General features: G+C 47.2%; 1 protein-coding gene across 1 annotated transcript in view; it reads right to left on the bottom strand.

Moving 5' to 3' along the window:
- The window catches only part of COL22A1 (collagen type XXII alpha 1 chain), a 237,243-nt gene that overhangs the window by 39,093 nt on the left and 172,834 nt on the right, over positions 1 to 25,316 (bottom strand). Inside the window, exons 15-19 of the mRNA XM_059723465.1 lie at positions 24,381 to 24,434; positions 17,547 to 17,600; positions 10,460 to 10,504; positions 6,128 to 6,181; positions 454 to 507 (exon numbers count right to left, since the gene is read on the bottom strand). Of these exons, the coding sequence (XP_059579448.1) occupies positions 454 to 507; positions 6,128 to 6,181; positions 10,460 to 10,504; positions 17,547 to 17,600; positions 24,381 to 24,434 (261 nt within the window). The remainder of the gene's footprint in view (positions 1 to 453; positions 508 to 6,127; positions 6,182 to 10,459; positions 10,505 to 17,546; positions 17,601 to 24,380; positions 24,435 to 25,316) is intronic.

The raw sequence follows: 25,316 nt of genomic DNA, 5'->3' as shown, positions 1-25,316 counted from the left end.
ATCCCAGTGCAAGGTCAAATCCTGAGACTTCACCCATTAGTTCTCAATGGGAGCCTCTACACATCGCCCTACAGTGATGTAGCAACGCACTACATTGCTGTATGGCGGACTATAGCAATGTAGCAATCACATGTGTCTACACATGATCGCCAGCTAGTCACCATAGTGGCATGCTCCCTGGGTATAGCATGCTGCTACAGTAACGTAGCAGCAAAATTTACCCATGCGCTGCACGCACAGTGCAGTACCCGCCCGTACTGCACCATGCTTTAGTACTTCCAAGAGGAAGTGCCATAGCAACATCACTGTAGGGTGACATGTAGATGCGCCCAACATGACCAATTGCTCGATGTGTTTGATACCTTTGAGAGTAACCAGCAGCACCACCATTTCTAGAAGAGCTTATTAAATTCAAACTAGTTTGCTTTCCCTCGAGCCCCTTGTCCAACTCACCTTTTCTCCTGTAGGTCCAATGGCACCTGGTGGGCCTGAGCTGCCCTTGGGACCCTGTAAAAAGTTAATAATATATTAAGAGTTGTAGTGCAAGGCAGGGAAGAGCATTTAGCAAAACCTTAAGAGCTTAGGTTGTTTTGCTGGAGTATGGGCGTAGTGACCTAGTCAAGGTTGAGAGGTAACCTTATAGAAAGGGTTTGCAATCAGAATAAAACCAAAGGTGGTGACATTGTGCAGACAGAGGATTTGGTTCAAAGTTATGAAGCAAACCATCCATCTACGCAGTCTGGGATCCTTTCCTGGGACCAAGGGTCACTCCACGGGGACAGAGTCATACAAGTCCTGGATGTTTATAATCCCAGCTGTCCTGTAGAAAAGAAGCGATCTTCTTCCAGGTATTCAGTCTTATCCCATGGAGTCTACCCTGCAGCACAGGGTGACAGTGGGGGAGTGCCTGGCAGGTGGGATCGGGCAGGTCTGGCTGTACTGAATGTAAAGGAGCAGAACAGCAGAAACAGGAGCAGGGGAGAGCTTTGTTCTTTGTTTGTTGGGCTCCATAGTGCGGCTTTGGAGTAGGGACAGGATGCATAGCACGTCCCTCTCCCCTGGAGACACGGACCCTGAGAGTGCAATTCACCTCTTAGGCCAGTGGGAAGGGATCCTGATCCCAGGACAGAGCATCAGAGCCCAGCCCAGATCAAATACTCAGGCAACGCAGAATAACAAGGCCCAGGTTTGAAGAAGATAGAAAAGCCCCCAAAGAGTACCGTTATCTAACATGAAGCCATACAGAGCAGGTCATGATTAGCTTTTTTCTTCACATCACTGTGCAGTTTCCCAATGCAGCCAAAGTGGCTGGAAAAATTAGGCAGTCCTCAAAATAACTGAATGGCTCCAGTGGAAAAAATAAACTGCAATTTTAGTGATCCCATAACTTGATGCATTCCCATTAGAAAATTGGGAGATAAATAGAAACTTGGCAAAAATACTACAGTGCAGGTGAAAAAGTGACTGAGGAAAAAAAGAAAGGAAGGAAGATAGTGATGATTAATTGTCAGCTTGTCCAGCAAACAGAGGAACTGTTTTACATAGGTTACTGAGCCGGGAGCCATATCATGCCTTACAGAAGAAGGTGTATGTTCAAGCAGCATTAACTCTGCTAATGACATTGTACCTGGTGCAGAAACAAGCACACAGGCTGACAAAACCAAATTGCTAAGTAACCAGGAGAGATTATACATAGAGGATGCAGAAAGATTATTCTCCCTCAGGGAGAAAGTCAAGAGCACGGAGGCAACCTGATCTCTTCTCCTCTTTCCGGCACACTAAATCTAGTGTTAGATCTGCAACATGGGGCCATGCACCGAGGGAGAGTATTTCACTAACAACTCGAGTGCCTTTAATGCATGTTCAGATGAAGCGAACTGCTAATTCATGGGCTGTTCCTCTCCACCACTTAACACTTATTATTACAAACTCGCCACAAGCTTGTTTGATCCAAGCAGGCCTGGTAGCACCGGCCTCTGGCAGCATATCTGTGTAAGTGCCAGTCCGGAGCGGCAGGAGGCAAGCTTCTGCAAGGAGGCAGAAGGCTTTGGAAACCTCTCCAGTATCCAGAGCTCAACTTACCTGAACTGCAACTATTTGCACCTCAGAGCTCAATTTGCACCCATGCCACGCTGCAAGGAAGGCAGTATGATCTAGCAATTATGATACAAATGTGGGAATCTGTAGACATGGGCTCCATGTCCAGCTCTGCCACTGACTTACCGAATAACCTCAGGCAAGTAACTGCAACCCTCTGGACCTGTTTCATCTCCCATGCTGTCCACTTACATCATCGTCTCGTGAAGGCAGAGGCTGCTTTTCATAGATTCATAGATTCATAGATTCATAGATGTTAGGGTCGGAAGGGACCTCAATAGATCATCAAGTCCGACCCCCTGCGTAAGCAGGAAAGAGTGCTGGGTCTAAATGACCCCAGCTAGATACTCGTCTAACCTCCTCTTGAAGACCCCCAGGGTAGGGGAGAGCACCACCTCCTTTGGGAGCCCGTTCCAGACCTTGGCCACTCGAACTGTGAAGAAGTTCTTCCTAATGTCCAGTCTAAATCTGCTCTCTGCTAGCTTGTGACCATTGTTTCTTGTAACCCCCGGGGGCGCCTTGGTGAATAAATCCTCACCAATTCCCTTCTGTGCCCCCGTGATGAACTTATAGGCAGCCACAAGGTCGCCTCTCAACCTTATCTTGCAGAGGCTGAAAAGGTCCAGTTTCTCTAGTCTCTCCTCGTAGGGCTTGGTCTGCAGGCCCTTGACCATACGAGTTGCCCTTCGCTGTACCCTCTCCAGGTTATCCGCATCCTTCTTGAAGTGTGGGGCCCAGAATTGCACGCAGTACTCCAACTGCGGTCTGACCAACGCCCTATAGAGGGGAAGTATCACCTCCCTGGACCTATTCGTCATGCATCTGCTGATGCACGATAAAGTGCCATTGGCTTTTCTGATGGCTTCGTCACACTGCCGGCTCATGTTCAACTTGGAGTCCACTAGGACTCCAAGATCCCTTTCCACCTCCGTGCCACCCAGCAGGTCATTCCCTAGGCAGTAGGTGTGCTGGACATTTTTCCTCCCTAGGTGCAGCACTTTGCATTTCTCCTTGTTGAACTGCATCCTGTTGTTTTCTGCCCACTTGTCCAGCCTATCCAGGTCTGCCTGCAGCTGTTCCCTGCCCTCCGGCATGTCCACTTCTCCCCACTTCAGTTTAGGTGCAACTCCTAGCACAATGGGAACCTGATCTTGCTGGGTCCCATAGGTGCCAGAAGTGCATAGAAACCAAGTTTGGTGTTCAGGGCAAAGCCCACCCTCACCCCATGCACACATATGCTCACAGATCCCCCCCATGCTTGCCTGGGAGTGCATGCAGCAGTGGGAGCCATCCTTCCCCCATCCCTATGCCTTCCCCCCAAAACGAGCTGCTCACAGCTCTATCCTGTGCCCATCTCAGCTGGGCAGCACCTGTTGGCGCCCCTTTGATTTGGTGCCCAGGTCGGTCGCCCCACTCACCCTACCACTTGGTACAGCACTGGGTGCCAGCTTAATACAAGTAATGGTACCAATGTACTGTTTAACTCATGAGCTGCAGGGTGCATGTTCTCTTAAAAAAAAACAAGGTCCTTTCCATCTGTTCTTTTAGCTTAATGCGTTGAACAAACCGCACTGTAATTACTGCTGTCCATTACAAGGAAACAGCCAAAAAACAAAACAAAATACATAAAAAAAAAACCCTTAGGGAAAACCTATTCCATGAAAAGGTAAATCTTAGGATGCATTTGCCTTGTCTTTTCTCATGGCCTGGTCACAGCCTGGCAAGCATAACATCAGCCACAGCATTTGCTACTGAGCTCCACCGCTGAGCCCATCATGAATTCTGCGAGAGCACACACTCCTCTTGGCACTGGCACTCTTGCATCTTGTACACGTAAGCACAGGATCTCTTCTACAAATCCTGTTTTAAAAGGGCTCTGAAGAGTTGACAGCTTTGAGTGAAGCGTTAGGGAAATGCTTTGGATATGCAAGGATCCCCACACAAATGCCAGTGAGTGTCACAAGATGACTTTAAAGATTGCTTCACCCAGGGTGCAGATTAAAGGGGAAGAAATAGGCTGGTTTGTATTTATAAAAGGCAATAACAGCAAGTCTTAAGGGGATCATGTTGTTGTCTCTTTGCCTTTGAATGATCTAATGCCCATAGGCTAAGATGATAAGTCAATAAAATGTTTTGTTCCCTAACTGTGTTGCCGTACTGTGCTTTGTACCTAGGCAGGAGCCTTCTCTGGTCCCACACTAAAAGTATAGTGCTCTTTGTATCAGAAAAAGACTGGTTAGAGCAAAGCAATACTACTCTATATACAGCCAGGTCACCTTACAATTAGGAACTCAAAAACACTTTCATAGATTTCATAGACATGAGGGCTGGAAAGGACCTCGGAAGATCATTGAGATCATTGCCCCAGGGGCAAGAAGTCAGCTGGGGTCATAGGATCCCAGCAAGATAAGCATCCAATTTTCTCTTGAAGGCATTCAAAGTGGGTGCTTGAACCACCTCCAATGGCAGGCTATTTTAGACCTTGGCGGCTTGGACAGTAAAGAAATTCTTCCTTATGTCCAGCCTGAAACAGTCTTGCTTTAGTTTGTAACCATTCGACCTTGTCATCCCTTGGGGTGCTCTGGTGAACAAACGTTCCCCCAGATACTGGTGGTCACCCCTGATAAACTTATAGGTGGCCATCAGATCACCCCTGAGCCTGCGCTTTTCCAGGCTAAAGAGCCCCAGGGCTCTCAGCTTGTTGTCATAAGGTCTGTTTTCCTGACCTCTGATCATGCGCGTGGCTCTTCTCTGGACTCTCTCAAGCTTCTCACATCCTTTTTGAATTGTGGAGCCCAAAACTGCACAAAGTACTCCAGCTGCGGCCTCACCAAGGTTGAGTACAAAGGGAAATGACATCCTGGGATTTGCTTGAGAAACATCTATGGATCCAAGCCAGCGTTTTGGTCGCTTTACTAGGCGTAGCATCACATTGCAAGCTCATGTTCATCTTGTGGTCAGTGATGACCCCCAAGTCCCTTTCATCCATAGTGCTAACCAACATAGCACTGCCAAGCCTATAAGGATGCTGCAGGTTTTTCTTCCCAAGGGGGAGAACCTTGCATTTTTTGGTGTTAAACACCATCAGGTTCTCGTCCGCCCATTTGCTGAGCCTGTCCAGGTCAGTCTAGATCACCATCCTGTCCTCAGGTGTGGATGCTTTGCCCCAAAGTTTGGTGTCATTGGCAAACTTGGCCAGTCTGCTTCTGACTCCAGTGTCCACATCATCAATGAAGATGTTGAACAGTATGAGTCCAAGGACAGAGCCTTGGGGGACCCCACTGGTCACAGGGCACCATGACGATTGACTTCCATCAACCACCACCCTCTGGGTCCGACCACAGAGCCAATTCCCAGCCAGCGGATCATGGTGGAGCCAAGGCCACAGTTGGCCAGTTTTGCCAAGAGGTGATCATGGAATATCAGATCAAAAGCTTTTTTTAAGTCAATATATATGACATCAATCTCCTCTCCCTTGTCCAGGTGATAGGTCACCTGGTCATAAAAGGAAATAAAATTGGTCAAGCAAGACCTACCCACAACAAACCCGTGCTGGCTATCCCTCAGGGTGTTGGCGTTGGCCAGTTCATTAAGAATGGCCTCTTTGATAAGCTTTTCTAAGACCTTCCCCGGGATAGAGGTCAGGCTGATGGGCCTGTAGTTTGCCGGATCCACTTTCCTCCTGTTCTTGAAGATAGGCACCACATTGCCCTTCTTCCAGTCTTCGGGCACTACACCAGGGTACCAGGAGCTCTTGAAGATCCGTGCCAGAGGCTGGGCTATGATGCTTGCCAGCTCCTTGTGCACCCTGGGGTGCAGACTGTCAGGGCCAGCTGACTTGAAGGTGTCCAGCCTCCCAAGGTTTTCCTTCACGAGGTCAGCATTGATTTAAGAAGATGTCTTCCTGCTTCTATATTTGTTATATGTGAGCTCTCAAGATAAGTCCTAATTCAGGCACCAAGTTCCCATTCTGTACAAGTGTGTTCATTTTTAAAGAACACTTTCTCACCTCTGACTGCTCTCCACATACCTGTTTTCCCTCCACGCCTGGCTTCCCAGGGAACCCGTCAAAGCCTCGTTCTCCCTAGGGAAAAGAAGAGAAGTTAAATGATGACCCACATTGTAGTCATTTTGTAAGAAACGTTTCTGCTTACAGAACCGCTGTGCATCCCAGTGACAAGGCTGAGGCAGGGGAGGAAGAAAAGCAAGGAAGCGATGCGGGAAGACCTGGATGGCTCATCTGAGAGATGGGCCGTGGTTTCAGCAGAACGGTGCACCCCACTGCAGTGCTCTCGGGACCGCACTGCTGACCTGGTCAGGGAGGAAGCCCCCAGGCCAGCCATGCAGTTATCTTCCAAGCACACAGAGAGGCCAAAGGGACTGTGGGCATGAGTCAAGGGGAGCGCTTCTTGAGGAAACCCCTTCCCAGGACCAGGGTTATATCAAGCATCCCATAGCACACTAGTTAGTAAGAGCACTTGAAGTGGGGAGAAGGCATGAGCAGGTAAGCGCAAACTCGGCACTGTGAAGCAGATAGCAGAGCCAGTATTTCATGGTGCCGCTCTCTCGAAGGCTGCAAGGTGAGGAAATGAACAGCTTCCCTTCCCCGTTGCCTCTGAGAATACTATGGACATGCGACTGGCCAGCCGTCGTGACAGTCCAACCATCACAATCAAGAGGGAACTAGCGGTTTCAAACACCCACACAGCTCTGCAGCTTCCCTTCAGCAGTTCTTGCAAGATGCCTGGGAAGTTTGGCTGCCGAGGGTGCAGCTTCCCCCCTTCCCTGTGGAGCAGCACACGAGCCGCAGCTCCAGCAAAAGCTGAGCTGGCTTGGTCAGGAGGGGGCTGTACATTTGTACGCTACCCAGGTGGCACAAGCTTTAAGTGCTCCAGCAAAGGCAGAAATTGAGATGCTTTCTTGTGTACATCCATCTGAGCCCTGTTAGACCTCAGCATGTCATCCTGAAGTTATAACACAGATCTCAGCATCTTAAAAGCATGGCTTGGGGACAGGCGGCAAACAGACCGGGAGGTTCAACTCTTGCCTCTCCTCATGACTCAGATGCCCATGTGCAAAATGAAGATCATATTTCCCTGATCTCATCTTGCATCTGTCTGATCTTTTTAGATTTCATGCTCTTGGAAGCAGGGGCAGTCTTACACCAAGTGCATGTTCATCACCCAGTAAAACAGAGCCCTGATTTTGCCCGGGGGCTGTAAGCACTCATAGTGTTAGCTCGAGGCTGTGGTCACCTTGCCTGGTGCTGATAATGACGATTCCTGCTACAAAGGCAGATAAAGGGGTGTAGGTTTTAGCTGTATTGGTCTAAGGACATAGGCAGACAAGGGTCTTCGGGTGAATTAAAAGATATCAGAGAACCTTGCCTGCCTTAGTTTGATCAAGACATACAAAAAAACTAGAACTCTTGGTTCCAAAATGATACCTTTTATTAGTTTGAGAAATACATTTTACCACTGGAGGGAGCTATGTACAACAAAATATCAGAATTTTACTCCTAATCGGCTTTCTAACCCATAATGCAAATATTTAACTTCAGCAATTATCAGCAAACCAGTGCTTATAGCATTAGATTTAATGACCTGATGTTGTAAAAAAAAAAAATGCATTGATTTAGCCAGCTGAAAATGGAGTTGAAACTCAATTAATTGATGGACCCTCCCCGCCTTAAATAAAAAAAAAGGCTATAAATCATGTGGCAAAAAATGCTGTTTCATATGGAGATGTCCAAAGGCTGGACGTACGCTGCTCTGCATTTTACCAGGTCCAGTCAGGAGACTGCCGGATGGACTCTCGATCTTTTCTCTTTGCAATCAGAAGCAGCAATTGCTGCAGGGCCAGTTGTCTACCCACACAAACACATTCGCGCTGCCCAGCTCCTACTGCTAGTGCCCCGCGGTACAGTCGGACAGTTCGACAAGCCACAACTTTACTGACTGCTGACAAAGGGAGAACGGCACCACAGCTCATCTCCTCGCTGCCAGAGAAAGAGTGAGATAGAAAGCATGATATCCCCGCAGAGCTGGCGCAATCATGCTCCAAAGACAAGGGGAGTTTTGGGTGAGAAAACAGAATTTCAACTGAAAATATTCAAACACAACCATTTTGGAGAAATGTTTCATTCTCTGAAATAAAAGGTGGGGTTCCTTTTTCTTTGGTAAAGGAAAAAAAAAAATCAGAAGTAAATAGCCTATTTTCCCCTGCATTGCTCATTTTAAAACTGTATTTTTTTTCTCCAGCTAGAAAATGGTCAAAAAATATAGAAAAATGCCCTTTCATTTTACTATACATGATCATAGTTTTTCCACCATTTACCCTTAGAAGTCAGTAAAAAGTTTCTTAAAACATCATTTTCCAAGCTAAATCAATGCCCTGATTCTTAATTAAAAAAAAAAAAAAATTCTCCCTATTTGCTTACACTTTTTTTCAATTGGGAAACAGAAAGAAAGACAAGCAAACTGCAGGAAAAAATAATCCATATTTTAAAAAATATTTCCCAGGGAAACAGTAGAAATTTCCAGTGGGAAATTCTAGTAAGGTGGACTCCTGTACTAGAATTTCCTAAGTGAAATGTGCTGAAATGTCAGTTTTCTGCCCAGCTCTTTTTCATAAGTACACACGTGCGCATGCTAAATTAAAAAGTACTATTGATTTTATATCTATATCAGTAATCTAATCTTGGCAAGTTTCAAGATTGAATCAATGTGTCATTGGCAGCTCCTCCAAGTTTCTCAACATGACTTCACATAAGTTTACAAGAGTGCTGGAGGATCCCAGGTTTGGCCATGCATGCCAGTAGAGGACTTTAGTCCATATTATATAGTTTACAAGAGTGCTGGAGGATCCCAGGTTTGACCATGCATGCCGGTAGAGGATTTTAGTCCATATTATATACTTCATTGGTTCTTTGAAAGTGCTGAGATGATGAATAAAGGGTATGGTTATGGATCTCACCCTAAAGGCTTAGTCATACTCCTTTTTTTTAAGAAGCTCCTACCTGCACAGATGCAAGGGTGTCTGTGGGCTATTTGACTTTTCTTTTCAAACACTGGCATACTGATTGAAAGTACCAATAATCACAATATGGTTTCATAGTTTCATAGTTGATTGGGTCGGAAGAGACCTAAGCAGATCATCAAGTCCGACCCCCTGCCATGGGCAGGAAAGGATGTTGGGGTCATGGTTTATGGCTCTTACCTAAGATAAGAGAACAAATGCTTCACAGGCCGGGACAAGTCTAGGGGAGGTAGGGAACAATACTTAAGAGTTTTCCCAGGGGAAAAAAAAGCAATGGTAGATTTGAGAGCAGACAGGGAGATCTTTGGCCTGTCTCTTAACACCCACTGTTTTCAGCCAGTAGGAATGAAATCAGTGGAACTATGTCTCCTGAGAAGAGTCTCAATGCACGGCTAATGCATAATCATTATAACAGAGATCTGGGGTTTCAAGATACAATTACTTGTGCATAGCCTCAACATGAATGAAATAAAACCAAATTCAGTTGATCCACATGCTACACCTTGTTGAGTCTAGTCAGTCTTTCGCCCCCTCCCAGCTCCAGCCTCCTCTCCCATTTCCAGGAATGTGAAAACAATCTGCTGGTTTATGGAAGCCAGACACCCTCCACCCTTGGAGACCAGACAGTGATGCCACAGGAAAGGAGGCTGAGGGAAAGGCTATACGGTTTGCTGGTTGGACTCCAAGAGTGAGGGTGCAAGGAAGACAAAACAATAAAGGGCACTTGCTCTGGCTGCAATGGTGAAAACAGCAGGACCGAAACTAAACAATGTCCGCTTTTATTGTAAGCTCTATATGGATGTTGGGAGCAGAGCACGGGCCAACAGACACGATGAAGAAAATTAACATTCCTCAATCTGAGATGCATTGAGTATTTTGCTTGAAAGAAGCAGAAGAGAAAGAAATGAGAATGAGGTTGGGTTACAGGACCGATGACTCATGCAACTGGCACCTGGCTGACTGTGTTAGCAGACAGGCCCAGGGACTTGGCCCGTGAACTCCTTCTTTACCTCCACACGAGAGATCAGTTCCAGGCCAGGAGTGTGCTACATTGGCAGTAGCATAACTAATGCAGGGGGAGAGGTGTGTGTGCAAAAATAGCAGCTGCCATAGCCAGTGACCGGCTGTGCCACTGCCCGTGGCACAGAGCTGCCCTGTTACACCTCTGTACAGTCACAGGGCTGTGTGCAGCAGCTGTGCAAACTTTAGCCATCAGGATTATCAACCCAGCTCCCTTCCCCAGCCAATGCCCATTTAAAAAGCAAAAGGCCAAGAGGAATAGTTGCTGAACTTTTCCCTGCCAGGGACTTCAGATAAGCAATACCTTGTCTCCCCGAGTCCCCTTTTCTCCTCTTTCTCCTTGCAGACCCTAAAAAACAAAAGAAAAGAAATTTTAAAAGTCATCTTCCAACGTAGTCCATATTCTCCTCTTTAAAGCAGGAAAGAGTCCATTCACTAACCCCGGGGGCAGTCTCTGGCAGTGCTTCATTTAGCACTGAGTGACCAAACACAGCATTATTTGACAGGGCTGTTTCGTAACTGAGTAAAAATATTCCATCCCAATGGTGCAAAATGCCTCGGTGGTGGAGACACCTAACAGTCACCAATGACAGCACGGTATAACCCCAGACCCCTGGCCTCAGCTAAGGCCTGAATGAGAGGAAAAGTCTATTGAAGTGAATTTGGCCCACACCATTGTGTACTTCAGAGAGAGAGGCAGTGGTTTGTTGGGAAGGGACAGCTTCCACCTCACTCCGATGGGAAAGAAAGTCTTCTCGGCCAGAATGGCTGACCTGCTTGACAGGGCTTTAAACTAAGATTGTCAGCGGGGATGGGCAGACAATCACCAGTGCAAGCCCAGGAAGTGACAGCCACAGAATCAGGTAATGCAAGGAAACTCACTCCTACCCCAGCCCAAGCACAGGACTCTTCTAAGAGCGCAGGGAAGTCCAGAGTTTCCGATGGCTGGCTTAGCTGCCTGTACACAAATGCCAGGAGCATGGGGAACAAACGGGAGGAACTGGCCCTTCTGCTAAGCAAACATAAATACAATCTCATAGGGATAATGGAGACCTGGTGGTACTCCACCTATGACTGGATCACAGGTATAGATGGCTATACCTTGTACAGGAGGGATGGTGTTGCAAGAAAGGGCGGGGGTGTAGCTCTCTATGTGAAGGAGCAGTACACTTCCCTACAAGCAGAGATTGGCACCCAAGGAGAGCAACTTGAGACCCTCTGTGTTAGGATACGGGGCGAACATAGTGAAGGGGGTATAACTGTAGGAGTCTATTACAGACCTCCTAACCAGGAGGAAGAGCTTGACCATGAATTCGCTAGGGAACTGGCAGAGGCTGCACACCCTTGGTGCATGGTTGTCATGAGCAGCTAAACCACCCTGACAGCTCATGGGAAGAGCATTCAGTCAAATCTGATTGGCCGCGAAGCTTCCTCACTTGCATTGATAAGCTCTATTTGACTCAAGAAATCTATGGGTCAAGAAGAGGCAAGAAGCTGCTGGATCTGGTACTGGCCAAAGAGGATGATCTAGTCAGTGACCTAAGGATCGAAGGGAAGCTTGGTCACAGGATCATGAGTTGATCACTTTCTCTATCCATTGCAAAGCTTGCAAATCTGTCAGCACCACAGAAACCCTCAACTTTAGGAAAGCTGATTTTCACAAGCTCAAGAGGTTGGTTATCAAGGCCTTGAGAGAACATGACAGGGAGAGGAGTCCATGACGAGTGGTCGTTCCTTAAGAACACAATCCTAAAAGCACAAGGGAAGTCCATTCTGGCTCATAGGAAAGATAGCAAAAGGGCTCAGAAACCCCCTTGGCTCAATAGGGAACTCACGGAGCTCCTGAATCTGAAAGGAGACAGTTATAAGGGATGGAAGTTGGGAAATACCACTAAGAAGGATTATGCAACACCGGCCTGCACCTGTAGGGAGAGGACCAGAAAAGCTAAGGCTTAAACTGAACTCAAAATGGCTACGGAAATCAAGGACAATAAAAAGTCCTTCAGAAAAAAGCCAAGGGCAATGTTGGACCCTTGCTGAACCAAACAGGACAGCTGACAACCAACACACAGGACAAAGCTAATCTCCTCAATGATTACTTCGCATCCATTTTCCACCAGCCCAGGGGGGTCACCCTGCCTGACAGGATGCGGGATTACCAGGGTAAGGGCGACCATATGCCTACAATTGGATAAGGCCTTGTGAGGGAACAGTTTGAGAGGCTGGACATCTACAAGTCAGCTGGCCCGGATGGAATGCACCCAAGAGTGCTAGAAGAGTTGGCTGACATCACAGCACAACCAACGACAAGGATATTTGAGAACTCACGGCACTTGGGAGAGGTTCCAGAAGACTGGAAGAGGGCCAGAGTGGTGCCCATCTTCAAGGAAGGAAGGAAGGAAGATCCAGGGAACTACAGGCCAATCAATTTGACTTCAATCCCTGGAAAAATCTTGGAAAAAATTATCAAAGAAACCATCAACAACAGGCTAACAGAAGGCAATGTTCTGAGAGATAGCCAACATAGCTTCGTTGTGGGTAGGCCTTGCCTGGCCAACCTCATTTCCTTCTATGACCAGGTGACGCATCACCTGGACAACAGAGAAAAAGTTGATGTCATATATTTGGATTTTTAAAAAAAGCTTTTGACTTGGTCTCCCATGATGTCCTCACAGCAAAATTGGGGAGCTGTGGCCTTGACAAACTTACGGTCCGATGGCTGGGGAACTGGCTCCATAGTCAGACCCAGAGCGTGACAGTCTCTCTGAGTCAACATGGAGCATGGTGACCAGTGGCATCCCCCAGGGTTCAGTACTTGTACCAGTACTCCTTTATATATTCATAAATGGTCTGGATTCAGGTGTCAGAAGCGGACTGGCTAAGTTCACAGATGATACCAAATTATGGGGAAGTGCGGTCATGCTAGAGGATAGGCTGGCGATTCAGGCCAACCTGGACAGGCTTGCAAGGTGGGTGGATCAAGACCTGATGGCATTCAAGACAGAGAAATGCAAGGTGCTCCACGGCGGGAGAAAAAACCCACATCATACTCAAATGCTCAGCAGTGCTATACTCACAAGCACCATGACCGAAAGAGACTTGGGGGTCATGACTGACCACAAGATGAAAATGAGCTACCAATGCAATGCTGCAGCTGGCAAAGCAGATAAAACCCTGGCTTGCATCTACTGATGCATCTCAAGCAAGACCCAAGAAGTCATCCTCCCACTTTACTTGGCCTTGGTGAGACCACAGCTAGAGTACTGCATCCAGTTCTGGGCTCCACATTTTAGAAAGGTTATGGAGAAGCTTGAAAGAGCCCAGAGGAGAGACACACACGATTCGAGGTCAAGAGAACAGGCCTTATGAGGAGAGGCTGAGAGCCGTGGGACTCTTCAGCCTGGAGAAGCTAAGGCTCAGGGGTGACTTGGTGACAGCCTATAAGTACATCTGGGGTGTGCATCAGGATCTGGGGGGAACGCCTGTTCAGCAGAGCACCCCAAGGGAAGACAAGGTCCAGTGGTCACAAACTGCTGGAAGACCGTTTTAGACTGGGTAGAAGAAAAAACTTCTTTACCGTCCAAGTCTCCAGAGTCTGGAATAGACTCCCCCCAGAAGCAGTGCAAGCACCTACTCTGCATACCTTTAAGAAACGCTTGGATGCTTATCTTGCTGGGGTGATCTGACCCCACCTGACTTCCTGCCCCTGGGGCAGGGGGCTGAACCTGATGATCTCATGAGGTCCCTTCCAGCCCTAATGTCTATGAAATCTATGAATTCAAACCACAGCCTCCTGATTAAAGTGGAAGCCACAGGATTTGCTGTGACTTAGCCGACTGACAGACACACTGAATCTCAGATGGGCTTTACCACTGTCGTAGAATCCGAATGATTAACTAAAACCCCGCTGCAACCAGCCAAGTACGCTGCGTCAGCAGAGGCCTGTCAGAAACTGCTAAGGTGTTAAATGTTTTCCATTCTGGTGACTTTATATCTTAATACTTTGTGCATCTCTACATTTAAGTACAGCTGCCTCATCCAAAAAATTAATGGAAACTGCCTGCCTCCATTTATTTGGTCCAGAGGAAAAATTAGATGCTTCTTGAGCTGTTAAGATTCCAAGCCAGATGTGAGTATTATCGAACTCTGGACAAGCCCGTCCATCTCTGACAGTGTATTTGCGATCAAACTGTCCTCCTGGAAAAACATCTCACGTGCTATTGTCATGTCTGATAAAGTCACTTGTTTGCACTGCAGACTCCATAATGCAAAGACAATTGTTTGCTCCATACACATACACATATATACACACATACATATGTGTGTATGTGCATATATATATATATATAGAGAGAGAGAGAGAGAGAGAGAGGTATGTATGTATGTATGTATGTAATTTAAGTCTTATTTAAGTGAATTGTCATACATAATTTTTATTTCTTCTGTCGCCCACTAGAGCCCAAACTTGGACATCTTTTGGAAGTGCCATAAGCTCTTTCTATCTGGGCAGGCATTCAGCAGACAAACCTCGACTGCAATGTTGTTTATTGGGTCTTTGTTTTACATTGATATTCTCGTTCCCTTTTAGGTTACTCTGTTCTCTTGGCTTTTAAGTTATTCTGTTCTCAGATGGTAAGCTGCCCGAGCCTTTTTCAGGAAGGGCAGCAAATGAATCAAATAAATAAATAGATCGCTTCAAGAGATACATTAATTAATCAATAAAAATAGATAAATAAATAAAATGAGTAAAAAAATAAATACATTAATAAATAAAATATTAATATACTCAAGAGACAATCATGCCTAAAAGAAAGTCTAGCGAATAAGATGGACCAGAATCCTTGGAGTTCACTTCCATAGCTCAACCCAGCTTCTGACATCAAAAGAGTTAAGGGGGAGATAGGATTTTCACTGTTCATCTTTAGCAGCAGTGTATAATCATTAAGGCCTAAAACACCCTCTGCAATTGCTTTCATTTATGAGACTGGCAGCACCGCACGTTGTACTGTTTTACAACAATCCCATGGGGTTACACAAAGAGCAAGGTCACAAAGCTTGCTGGGCCACATTGGAACGATGGGTGCCTGTAGCTGTGCAGAGACGCTGCTCCCATGCACTGTAATTACAGCTCCTTGGAGCAGACTTCATTAATTGAGTCTGCTGGAGTGTGCTAATTAGCGTGCTTCAGCAGCCTTCGCGTCTCATGTATTCAGCATCCTCGTGCTTCAAAATGGCAGTGGGGGTGCTTTAACTATAGCACATAAACCGAGCCTTAGCTAAAGCACCCTGCCACCATTTTGAAGCACAGGACACTGAATACATGAGATGCTGCAGGTGCTTTAATTAGAGCGCATCACGGAGCTGCTCTAATTAAAGTGCCTCACCACTCACCCCTAGTGCATGTGTAAAGACACCCTATGAGACTAGAAGAGAAACTGGCCATCCAATTTAATGCCTTTGGGCCAATGCCAAATGCTTTAAAACAATTCATGATCTACCCCAGGCACCGCAATACACCTAGTTGTGTCCACTGGTGGAGATGTTCCCTGCCACATGGCCTTTGTGCCTTTATCCTAAGCATGGTAACTGAAATTCTGTTCTTTGAGTTCCCATAGGAGGAATAACAGAGCAAACTTTGACAGCATCCCATTCTGCATAGCAATTACCATGCCACTTCCAAAAGCAGATTGGGAGAGGTTAGAAAAACGACGCTTCTCCAATGCTCTACCGCCTTGGGGCCCACCTGCTCACTGCAGTGGCCGACTATATCCCGGTTCCTCGGTCACTATGCAAACCGGATGTCAGTTGGGTAATGAAAACAAATGGGGTTGTTCTCAACAGACCCCAAGCAGCACTGAAGCCTGACACTGAAAAGGCTTGCCTCCTCGCACACAGGGATGGCTTGAGACACAGCAGAAAATACCCTCCTAACTTTCTTCAAATGGGGCCACGAGTGCAGTTGAGCTTTTTGTTGCAATGTGGCCAAGCACTGCTGTGCCTGATTTATGGTCCTAGGGACCATCCAGGCAGATTGCTTTTTGCTTTCAGACATTTTAGTAGTAATATTGTAGAGACCCTTGCCATGTCCCCCACAAAAAAGAACCCCTTCCTCATATCCATTTCTATTCCAGTAGAAACCAGCCCTTACACAGGAGTTGGCACACACCTGTGTTGCCTGGGGTTATGAGTGTTAATATTGCTGTTGCTTTCATCAAATGTTATCAATGCCCTGTTAGTGTTCAAGTTTTAGGAACTACGATGCCGGCAAAAGTTGCAGCCAGGGGATCCCATCGCTGATCTTGTATTAAAGAATAACCACAGGCTTGGTTCAGTGGGAAAAATTTGGCCAGGTTTATTTGCTACAAGCACAGCCCCAACACATTTTGGCCTAACAAGTACGCTAGACCAGAACTTAAGGCAGGGGTGGGTGAAATGTGGCCCGCGGGCCGGATGCGGCACACCAGGCCATTATATCTGGCCTGCAGGGCCCCTAAAAAATTTAGAAAATTAATATTAATCTGCCCCTGGCTGCCTGTCACACGGCCCTCGATGGCTTGCTAAAACTCAGTAATCGGCCCTCCACCCGAAATAATTGCCTGCCTCTGAGTTAAGGCATTTGTACCTGTGACAAGGTAGTTGGCACAACACCACACAGGCTGAAACCTGCACCTGCCCCAGGGTATAAAACTCAAAACCCACTTGAAAAACCTAAGCCAGAACAGAGAAAGCTTTAAATGCACCAGCAGGTTGGGCATGCCATTTCAGTGTGCCAATGCACACGCTATACCCAGGTACAGTTGCTCTAAAGTTTACTTTAAGATGGATTTTGCTAGGATAGGTCCCATAAAAAAGCTGATAACTTAATTCTTGATTAATAACTTCTGGACGTGCTGTACATTCAATAAGGTGCCCCTATGCCTCTCATGGCTAAAATCCAGCACCCCAAATTGTTCTAAAATAACTTCTGGTGATAAACATCAGGGGGTGGCGCTGTCAGACTGGTCTGTGATATAACACTGATGCCGTATAGTAATGCCACAATACACCAATCCAACAAATGGTTTGAATACTGCATTTTATGCAAATGAGTAACCCTGCCAAAAGTGCCTAGGCTTCCTAGTAATTTCTATGGGCTGTTCTATACTCATACACTGAGCATATTTACCTGGGTATGGCCTATTTGCTTCTAGATCCAAACTAAAGTAATGAACTAAAGCATGGAATCCAGGAAGTTTCACCATATACATCTGAGGTGAGTAAGTGGTGCAGTAGACATCTCTAGAGCATGCAACAAAGGGTTACCTATGCAGAATACACCAAAAAAGTGGCGCAAGTTTCCAGATGGGAGAAGCGTTCTGCTGATAAAATATGATCAATGAATGATGACTTACAGGCGCTCCGACATAGCCTTTGATTCCCGGTGGGCCTGGTTTTCCCTCTGATCCCTGGTAAAGAACGAAGACACAGAAAGAGAGGTGAGGATCACAAATTGGGGTTATTTAAGAGAGAAAACAATACATAAATTCGTTCTGAAATTAAACGTGCCCTCCCTGGTCCAAGCACAGGTCCCTGACAGCTGGTTCATTTGCATTTAAGCACCAAATACCCAGAATGCTCTTCCACCCCGCTGCAGCTTACCTTCCCATTTCGCTCCCTGGGTTCAGACACTGGTACTGCTGCTGCTGCACCAGGTCCTTTGCCTTTCTACCACGTTCCCTGCCCTTTGAAGGCAAACTGAAGCATGGAGATTTCTGCATGAGCTGCTTCCAAAGCTGCAAATAGGACTGATGACGTGATTTTGGCACTTCCCTATCTGCACTCTGCCTCTCCCGGCTGGGCGAGATCAGTCATTCTGAACACGGCACAAGTGAAATAAAATGCAGGCTGGGAAGGCAGCCGGTCCAGGTGTCGAAGACGGGCCCCGGTGATAAGGGAAGCCTCGGAGCTCAGAGGAGCGTGCGCCATCCTTGTATTCGCATGCTTGGTTGAAGAGTGACAGATGGGGTTAGGAACTTGGTCCCCAAATGGAAACTTAAGAAATAAAAGACCAGATTCTCAAGCTGCCCGTCTCTCGGAGGTGCAGTGAGGGAGCCTGTTCTGATTCAATGATCCTGGAGCCAATTCTGCATTGGCTGTTGAGGAGCCATCTGCCGGGCAAGGCCAGCTGGAAGGCAGCAGGCTCTTCCCCATGTAGCACAACGCAGGGCAAACTGCAGGAGGGTCTGCTGCAAGGCCCAGCCACAGAACAATGCAAAGAGTCTGGAGAGACAATGGACTCAAGTGTTTCAAGAAGGCCCCGTTAGATCCCCGGTTTATTTGGTTGTTCCATATTGTGCTGTTTAAATACAGATTTTTTAGTTTTGTTTCCTCCAGTTGTTGGACCCTCCTAACACATAAGGCCTCCGTTACAAAAAGAGTGAGTTTTTTTTATCTGAAACATAGCTGGGTAGGATTTCAGCAATACCACGTGCCTGAGATTTCCAGATGAAATGAGGGCATATAAAAGCCGGCTGTGCTTGCAAGGGCCTCTCAGCAGGGTCAGGGGCTGTAGGGAGCAAACTTCAGATGCAAATGGCCAGGAGGGTCTTGGCGTCATGAGCTCCACTTGCACTGTGACTCGCACCTAGTCACACTGTCATCCCAGAAGAGCTGTTAAATCTGGTCCTGGCAGGGGATGACATGGGCATGGCCCTGCTGTGTTCAAGCAGTTTCGAGGAGAGATATTATAATGTTTTATTTTGTTTTGCCAGAAGGGGATTTTTATTGTAGAAAGCCAAAATGCCACAAGACAAGTACTATCCTGCTGTGGAGTAAAAACTCTGCAGCAGTTCAGGTGTAGACACTGCCCGGCTGCCTGGGGCACAAGGGTGCTTCGGTGCAGGGGCTGGCTGGTGGCTATCCCCACACTTAAACACCCTCGTGCCCAAGCCAGCTCCTCCACAGCTCTGAGTCACGGGGAAGCAGTCCTGGGCTGGCAGGATGACCTCTGGGGCTCCCTGGCAGCCAGGGCTTCTCTGAACTGGCTCAACATGCTGCAATCCCAGGTGCACATGTAAATGCACACCCGGAGCAATAAACTCCAGTGCGATAATCACTGGAGTTTACTGTACCGCATTAATATGCATGTATAGACGCACCCACTGGTGAGCAAAATAATGAGGCAATACGCTATTCTACCCACTACTTTTCAGGGGCCCCCTTAGTTTGACACTAATATAAGAAGATCGGGTAAGAGTTTTATTATTGCACTGCAAAGCTCACTCGGTCTTGGGACTAAAACACTAAATGCACTAAAATGATGCATTAGATGCACTAAAACACTACTGAGCTGTCATCATCTTGCTCTGAGAGAGGACCTGACCATGCCGAGCCAGACAGAGGTACCCAGTGGTCTTCACCTCCAGTGGCTTTGTCACTAGTCTGAGCACCTAGCATGGGAGACTTGGTTTTCTCTCTCACCTCCTTCAAGTCTCCATTTCCTTCCCTGCCTTATTTCTTCTCTGTCGTAGCTCTCTTCTTACCTCCTGCGCAATAGGAGCCGGCTGAGTCTGTATGCTTTGCCGCACTTCTCTGGGTCTGTGACTACACAAGCAGCTAAGAACAGCTGACTTACAAAGCCTCACACTTGTACAAGTGTGCCAAGTTTCTAAGTGCCCAAAGAGATCATATGCTGTGCCTGTCTTTCATTAGCAGGGAGGCTGCAAATAAGTGTCAGCATCAGAAAGAGTCGGCAGTTCTTATCTTCGCTCTTCTTTCCTCTCCCCCTTTGTGTGCGTTTTCCTTGTTTTGTCTTCAAGGAAGCAGTGAACAAGAGCAGCAAGTGCCCAGTCCATCTCAGCTAACTACTTCTCTTTCCCCAGACAGGGCAGTTGATGCCAATTTAAACACCACCTACACAACTGTCATGCAGGGAGGTTTCCTTATAAAAGCTTTCCACAGCTAAATGGAAAAGGAGTAAGGAAGGAAAGAAAAAAAAAGAAGAGGCCTTTACATACTATTTTAAATCCCACATGCTTTATCTCTTCTCCTCTCCCTTCTTTTTCAGTGCCGCTAACAAAACACGACAAGGATTGTTAAAGAGGGTGATTTGCTATGGGATTAAGCAGGCTGAAGTCCCTGTATTCAAAGCCCCAAACCTGGTCGAACTGTTAAATGTTGTGCAGTGACAGTTGTGCTAGCACCGTGATTCTCTCGGCCCTTTTATTCAATTGAAGATAACACAGCATGGTGCCTTCCTACTTCATTGCAACTCTTTTTTACTGTCCCCAAACCACTGAAGAGCCTGAGATTGCACTGGAATAGCAGGAGGTGGAGATGGGCTGGGCTGGGCTAGGCTGGGCTGTGTGGGACAGGGGAGGCTCTGTCGACCCTGCACGGGCTGCCTGTGCCACTTGTGGCCCCAATGCCACAGGCTGGCCACTCCTGATGTAGACGCACCTTAACACTTACCCATCAAAGCAATTTGCCACCCCAAAGACCTTATCTGTCCAAGCAGCTAACACTAGTGATGACATACTGAGGGCATGTCATTGCGGTAAGCCTCATTTAACAGCAATTTTGGGTACCTCTGGGGATTAAGTCCTCTTACCGGATGCCCACAATATCATTATTTGTGCTACCGAAGCTTTCATACAATTACCAAAGTCTGTAACAATTGCTCTGCATGTCTTGGAAGGAAAAAGAAAATGCCTGTGATTGCCACAGAGGCAGCAGGCTAGTAAATCCCTCAACCACACAGTTACATATATCTAGCTGGATTTCCTGAATGGCACAGGCAGCTTGTGAAACTCTGCATGCCAGGCAACCTGACCTAGCCGGGTAGAAATGAAGCCTGATGGACCCCAGGACCAGCCGCGACCCCACTGATCAGATAAACAGCAAGTTAGTGCTCCGGGGAGTCTGGAGCAGACCCCAGCGCTCTCAAAGTCATGGGACCGCTGCTCCGACTTCTTTTAAATAAAGATAAGTGATGTGACAAAAACCAATCATTGCGGCAGTAATAGGCGACATGACCTTTACAACTATCGACCCCTCCCTTCTTCACACACACACTTATTGGCTCTCCGCTGATATATAAGCTTAGCAAGGAATCGGTTAGTGGGTTTTGGAGCCGTAATTTGTATCTTAATGCACTGTCAGCAAAATCGGGCGAGCTTCTTAAAATAGCACAGCCCAGAATCCAGCCAAAGGACACTCTATCACGGCTGGTGCACTTTTGAAAATAAATACACCTGTGGTGAAAGGAGAAGACTGTTTTGTCTTTAGGCAGGGCAGCAGAGAGCGAGAGGCTGAAAGTTTGCTCGTCTGCAAAGGATGCTGGCATTGCCTTGTCCGAATGGATTTGCACTGTGCGAGGTAAGTGGCCGCAGCAGCCGTCATATAACCAATCCTTCCCAGCCCATACTGCCAAATGCACTCCAAAGATATAAACACACTGACTTCCGGTCACACTGGCATTTATTAGTATTAGGATTAGTAATAGTAGTAGTAGTGTAGCAGTACTACAGGAGAGACCCACCAAATTGGAGTATTGATGCTAAAACACACTATGGGAAGAATCAGGCCTTGCAAGTGCAGTCTACATAGGTAAAAAGACATGAAAGAAGAAAAACTGGAAGAGAAAGGAGCATTGTTATCTCCATTTTTACACCTGGGAACTGAGGTGCACAGCTGATCAAAAAAAGTCTGTGGCGCAGTTAAAACAAACCCCGCAGCTCCCAGGTTCCAGTGCAAGATGCTGGAGATGTTGCAAGGATTATAAATAAGAGAGAAATGGAAACTATCCTTCCTGCACAGCCCGGTGCTCTTCAGTTCCAGGTTTCTTCCCTGCCAGCTCTTGTGGCAGTGTCCCCAGCCTGGCTGGTCCAACGACTACCCCGGTCTGCGTGCCGACATCCTTCTGCACCTTTCTGGTGCTTTTGCTCTAAGCATATCTGGTGACAGTGCTTCCCGCTGCACTCCACCTGCACAGACCAGCTGGGCGCCTCTCCGCCTGTACCTTTCTGGATACAGCTTCTCTCCTTGTACACAATCTCATGCTCAAGGGGACAATCGAGACCCACCCTCTGCCACTATTACTCCCCAAAGGCCACTTTTCAGTTCCTTCTCTAGCTTCCTTTTAAATAATTCAGAGAATGAGGCTTCTCTTCCATTACTTATCTTAGGAAACTAGTCAGATTCAGGTATTTGCCCAAGAAGTTTGTGATGTTTTCCAACCTACATATTCCCCTTTCCCACTGTATCCTTTCCTTTCTAGCTCCTTTTATTGCTTTTTAGCATCTGGATGGAAGATCCTAGATGTTGCCTCTGCATTACTCTAAATAATCCCTCATTGACTCCGGTGTGCTAGGGGAATGCAATTTATCAAATACTTGCCATTTTCACACCTCCCCTTGAGCACAACTATACTCACTATCTTCTCATGCAAGTTCTCTGCACCTTCCAGGATTGAGCCTTTTAAAAAGAAGTATTCATAGTGCAATTAAGTATCTATAACTGATTCAAAACTGGAGCGAGCCCTAGGAAGAATAGAGGGATCAGGCAGGGCACAGAAGTCATCGCTATATTCGGTTACCATGGCACAACTGAAAAGCATCCGGGATGAATGCAGAAGTGGGATTTCTGTATTACACAACACATCGCAGAGCCCCAGCTGACCAGCATTTAGGGGTGACAAATGCATTTTGCTTGCTACCTGCTGCCAAATCCCACTGCAGATGAAGAGCATCTCAAGTCATTAGGAAATCTAGGGCTGGGTTACAAATGACTGAATTAAAATGCTTCCCAAGCTCCTCCTGCTCTCCCAGCCCCGGCTCCAAGTCACAGCTGCCATTCATCTTCTGCAGAACATGCTGTCATGTGGTTTCCACAATGAGCCCCTCTGTGCTGCTGGATACAATCACCGTGCTTCTCCCGCAGAGTCCCGGGTTCCCTGCCACATATTTCCACCACCTAATGCTGACCTGATTAATACCAATGAACTCATGAATGGGACCTATGGGAATTACAACAGTTTATAGCATTTACCCACGCCAGCTATGGGCAGTTGGGAGAAGAGACTCTCCATATTTCCAAGGCTGAGAAGCCTAATGATCCCTATCCACATGGAAGGTGCTTGCCTGCTTCATGCATCCCCTCGGACTGGGTCAGTTGGGAACTGAATTCCTTCTAGGAGATGCTGGGTGCATCTACATGAGACATCAAATGTGCGGCAGATCAACTCTACCACTTATCAGCCCGTCATGGCAAAAGCCATGCTACTGCGCTAATGCGCAGCAGAATGAGTCTACTGTGCACTAGCGTCACTAAAACAGTGTGCGCCAGCACTACTGTGCAGTAGTGCCGGTTACTGTGCATCCAATTAGTACCTTTTATAGGTACTAAATTTAATGTGCAGGATGTATGGTGGATTAATGCACATGTAGAGGTGCCCACTGAGTATAATTCTGCTTCAACCAAAGGCAAAATTCCCAGTGACATCAGTCGGGCACGTCTGGTATCCATTATTTCAGCCAACTGATTTGCTCTTTGGCACGTCCTACCTTGTAGCATATTGCATGATTTGTGTCTCTACAGCACAGTCGCGTGGCCATGCTCATCTTGAACATGGAAATGAAAGACTACAAGACATACCTCTCAGCTCAAGGGGGTCCACTGTGCAAGGGGACTTGTCTTACCTAGAGACTGCATCTCTGTATTAAAGGATGGTGCTGCTACCTGCTCAAGTTGATGCAAGTTCAGGGCTCTTTCTACTCCCAGTTACAAGGGAACAACTGAACTGTGTCTGGACCTGGATAAGTCAGTGCAGAAATTGGCCAAAAACGCATCCCTCCAGATCCAGATATGATCCTGATGCTGTGCTCAGGGGTGTTGCCATACCCAAACCATGCGTGTTCTTTGGACCAAATACAGACGTGGCGTCAACAGGTTGGCAGAAGTTGCACATTGAAGAATCATTGTGAACTGGTACAAACAGAGGCACCCAAAACTAGCCAAGGCTTCAAAATTGAGACCTCAGCTGCTGTATTTCCATTCCGTTATCTCTCTCTGCCCGAGGGAGGCTGTGAGGATTTACTGATAGCTTAATAATGCTCCCAAGGCATCGAGCCTGATCACCATCCTAACACTTTGAGCTTATCCACAGGATTATCCAACAGACCAGGCACGCAAATATTGTCATTACAAGAGCAGCATCTGGTAGTCCAAAGGCTGGATGGAGAGCTCACCTTAGGGCCCTCTGGACCAGGTAGTCCAATTTCTCCCGGCTGTCCTGGCTCCCCCTGTAAGCAAACAGAAGATTCATTAGTCCCTATGGGCACTTTTAGGTGCACTCCAGGGGTGGTGCTTTAATTAGAGCAGCTCTCAGAGCACACTACAGGCTCGCAAAGCTGGTCCACTTAAAGCGCCTCAGCACCTCGTGTATCAGCATCCCTGCCCTTCAAAATGGGGCACTTGGACGAGCTTTAGTTCAAGTGCCCCCACCGGCAGTTTGAAGCACAGGGATGCCGATATGCAAGATGCAGGAATGCGGTAATTACCACGCTCTAGCAGACTCGATCAATGGAGTCTCCTCCGATGCGCTGTAATTACAGTGCATCAGAGCCGCCTCCGAGCTCGTGTACAGCCACCCTATGATTGTAAAGGGTCTGGATTTAAAGCACTCCTGGGCTTTACGCAGGGAACGTGCCATGCCGTGCCAAGGTTTACAATTCTGTATGTCATGTACGGGCAGCCTGAAATGCCTATCATGTGCTTGATCTCAAGCAGAAACCCAGTAAGGGCCAAAGCAGACAGCTAAAACATTCAGACGTTCATTTGCTCTTTGAAGGCAGCAATTGAAGCGACAAGATGCCAGCTCTCTCATTCCCATCAACTAGGGGTTATTATGGCCTGGGTCTCTGAAGGCTGCACTAAGAATCTAGCCTTTACACATTGGCCCAATTGCTGCAGGACAACAGGTGGCTCCAAGCCTGGCTCACCCTGTCACTACGTGCCAGTGCCCTACTCCACATTAGTGCCATTGCTGTCAGGAGGAAGTGGTACTGATGCTGAAAGGGGTTGTGAGCGGGTATTATGTCCTGCGACTGGAGTAGTGCATCTCAAAATGTGGTGCAGGGGGCAAACTTGGCTGAACACTCGCACGCAGCATGGGAGGGAAGGGA

Source organism: Alligator mississippiensis, chromosome 3 (assembly GCF_030867095.1).
Source record: "Alligator mississippiensis isolate rAllMis1 chromosome 3, rAllMis1, whole genome shotgun sequence".
Taxonomy (NCBI): Eukaryota; Metazoa; Chordata; order Crocodylia; family Alligatoridae; genus Alligator; species Alligator mississippiensis.
The sequence above is the reverse complement of the archived record's forward strand: the minus strand, read 5'-3'. Positions and strand labels throughout refer to the sequence as shown.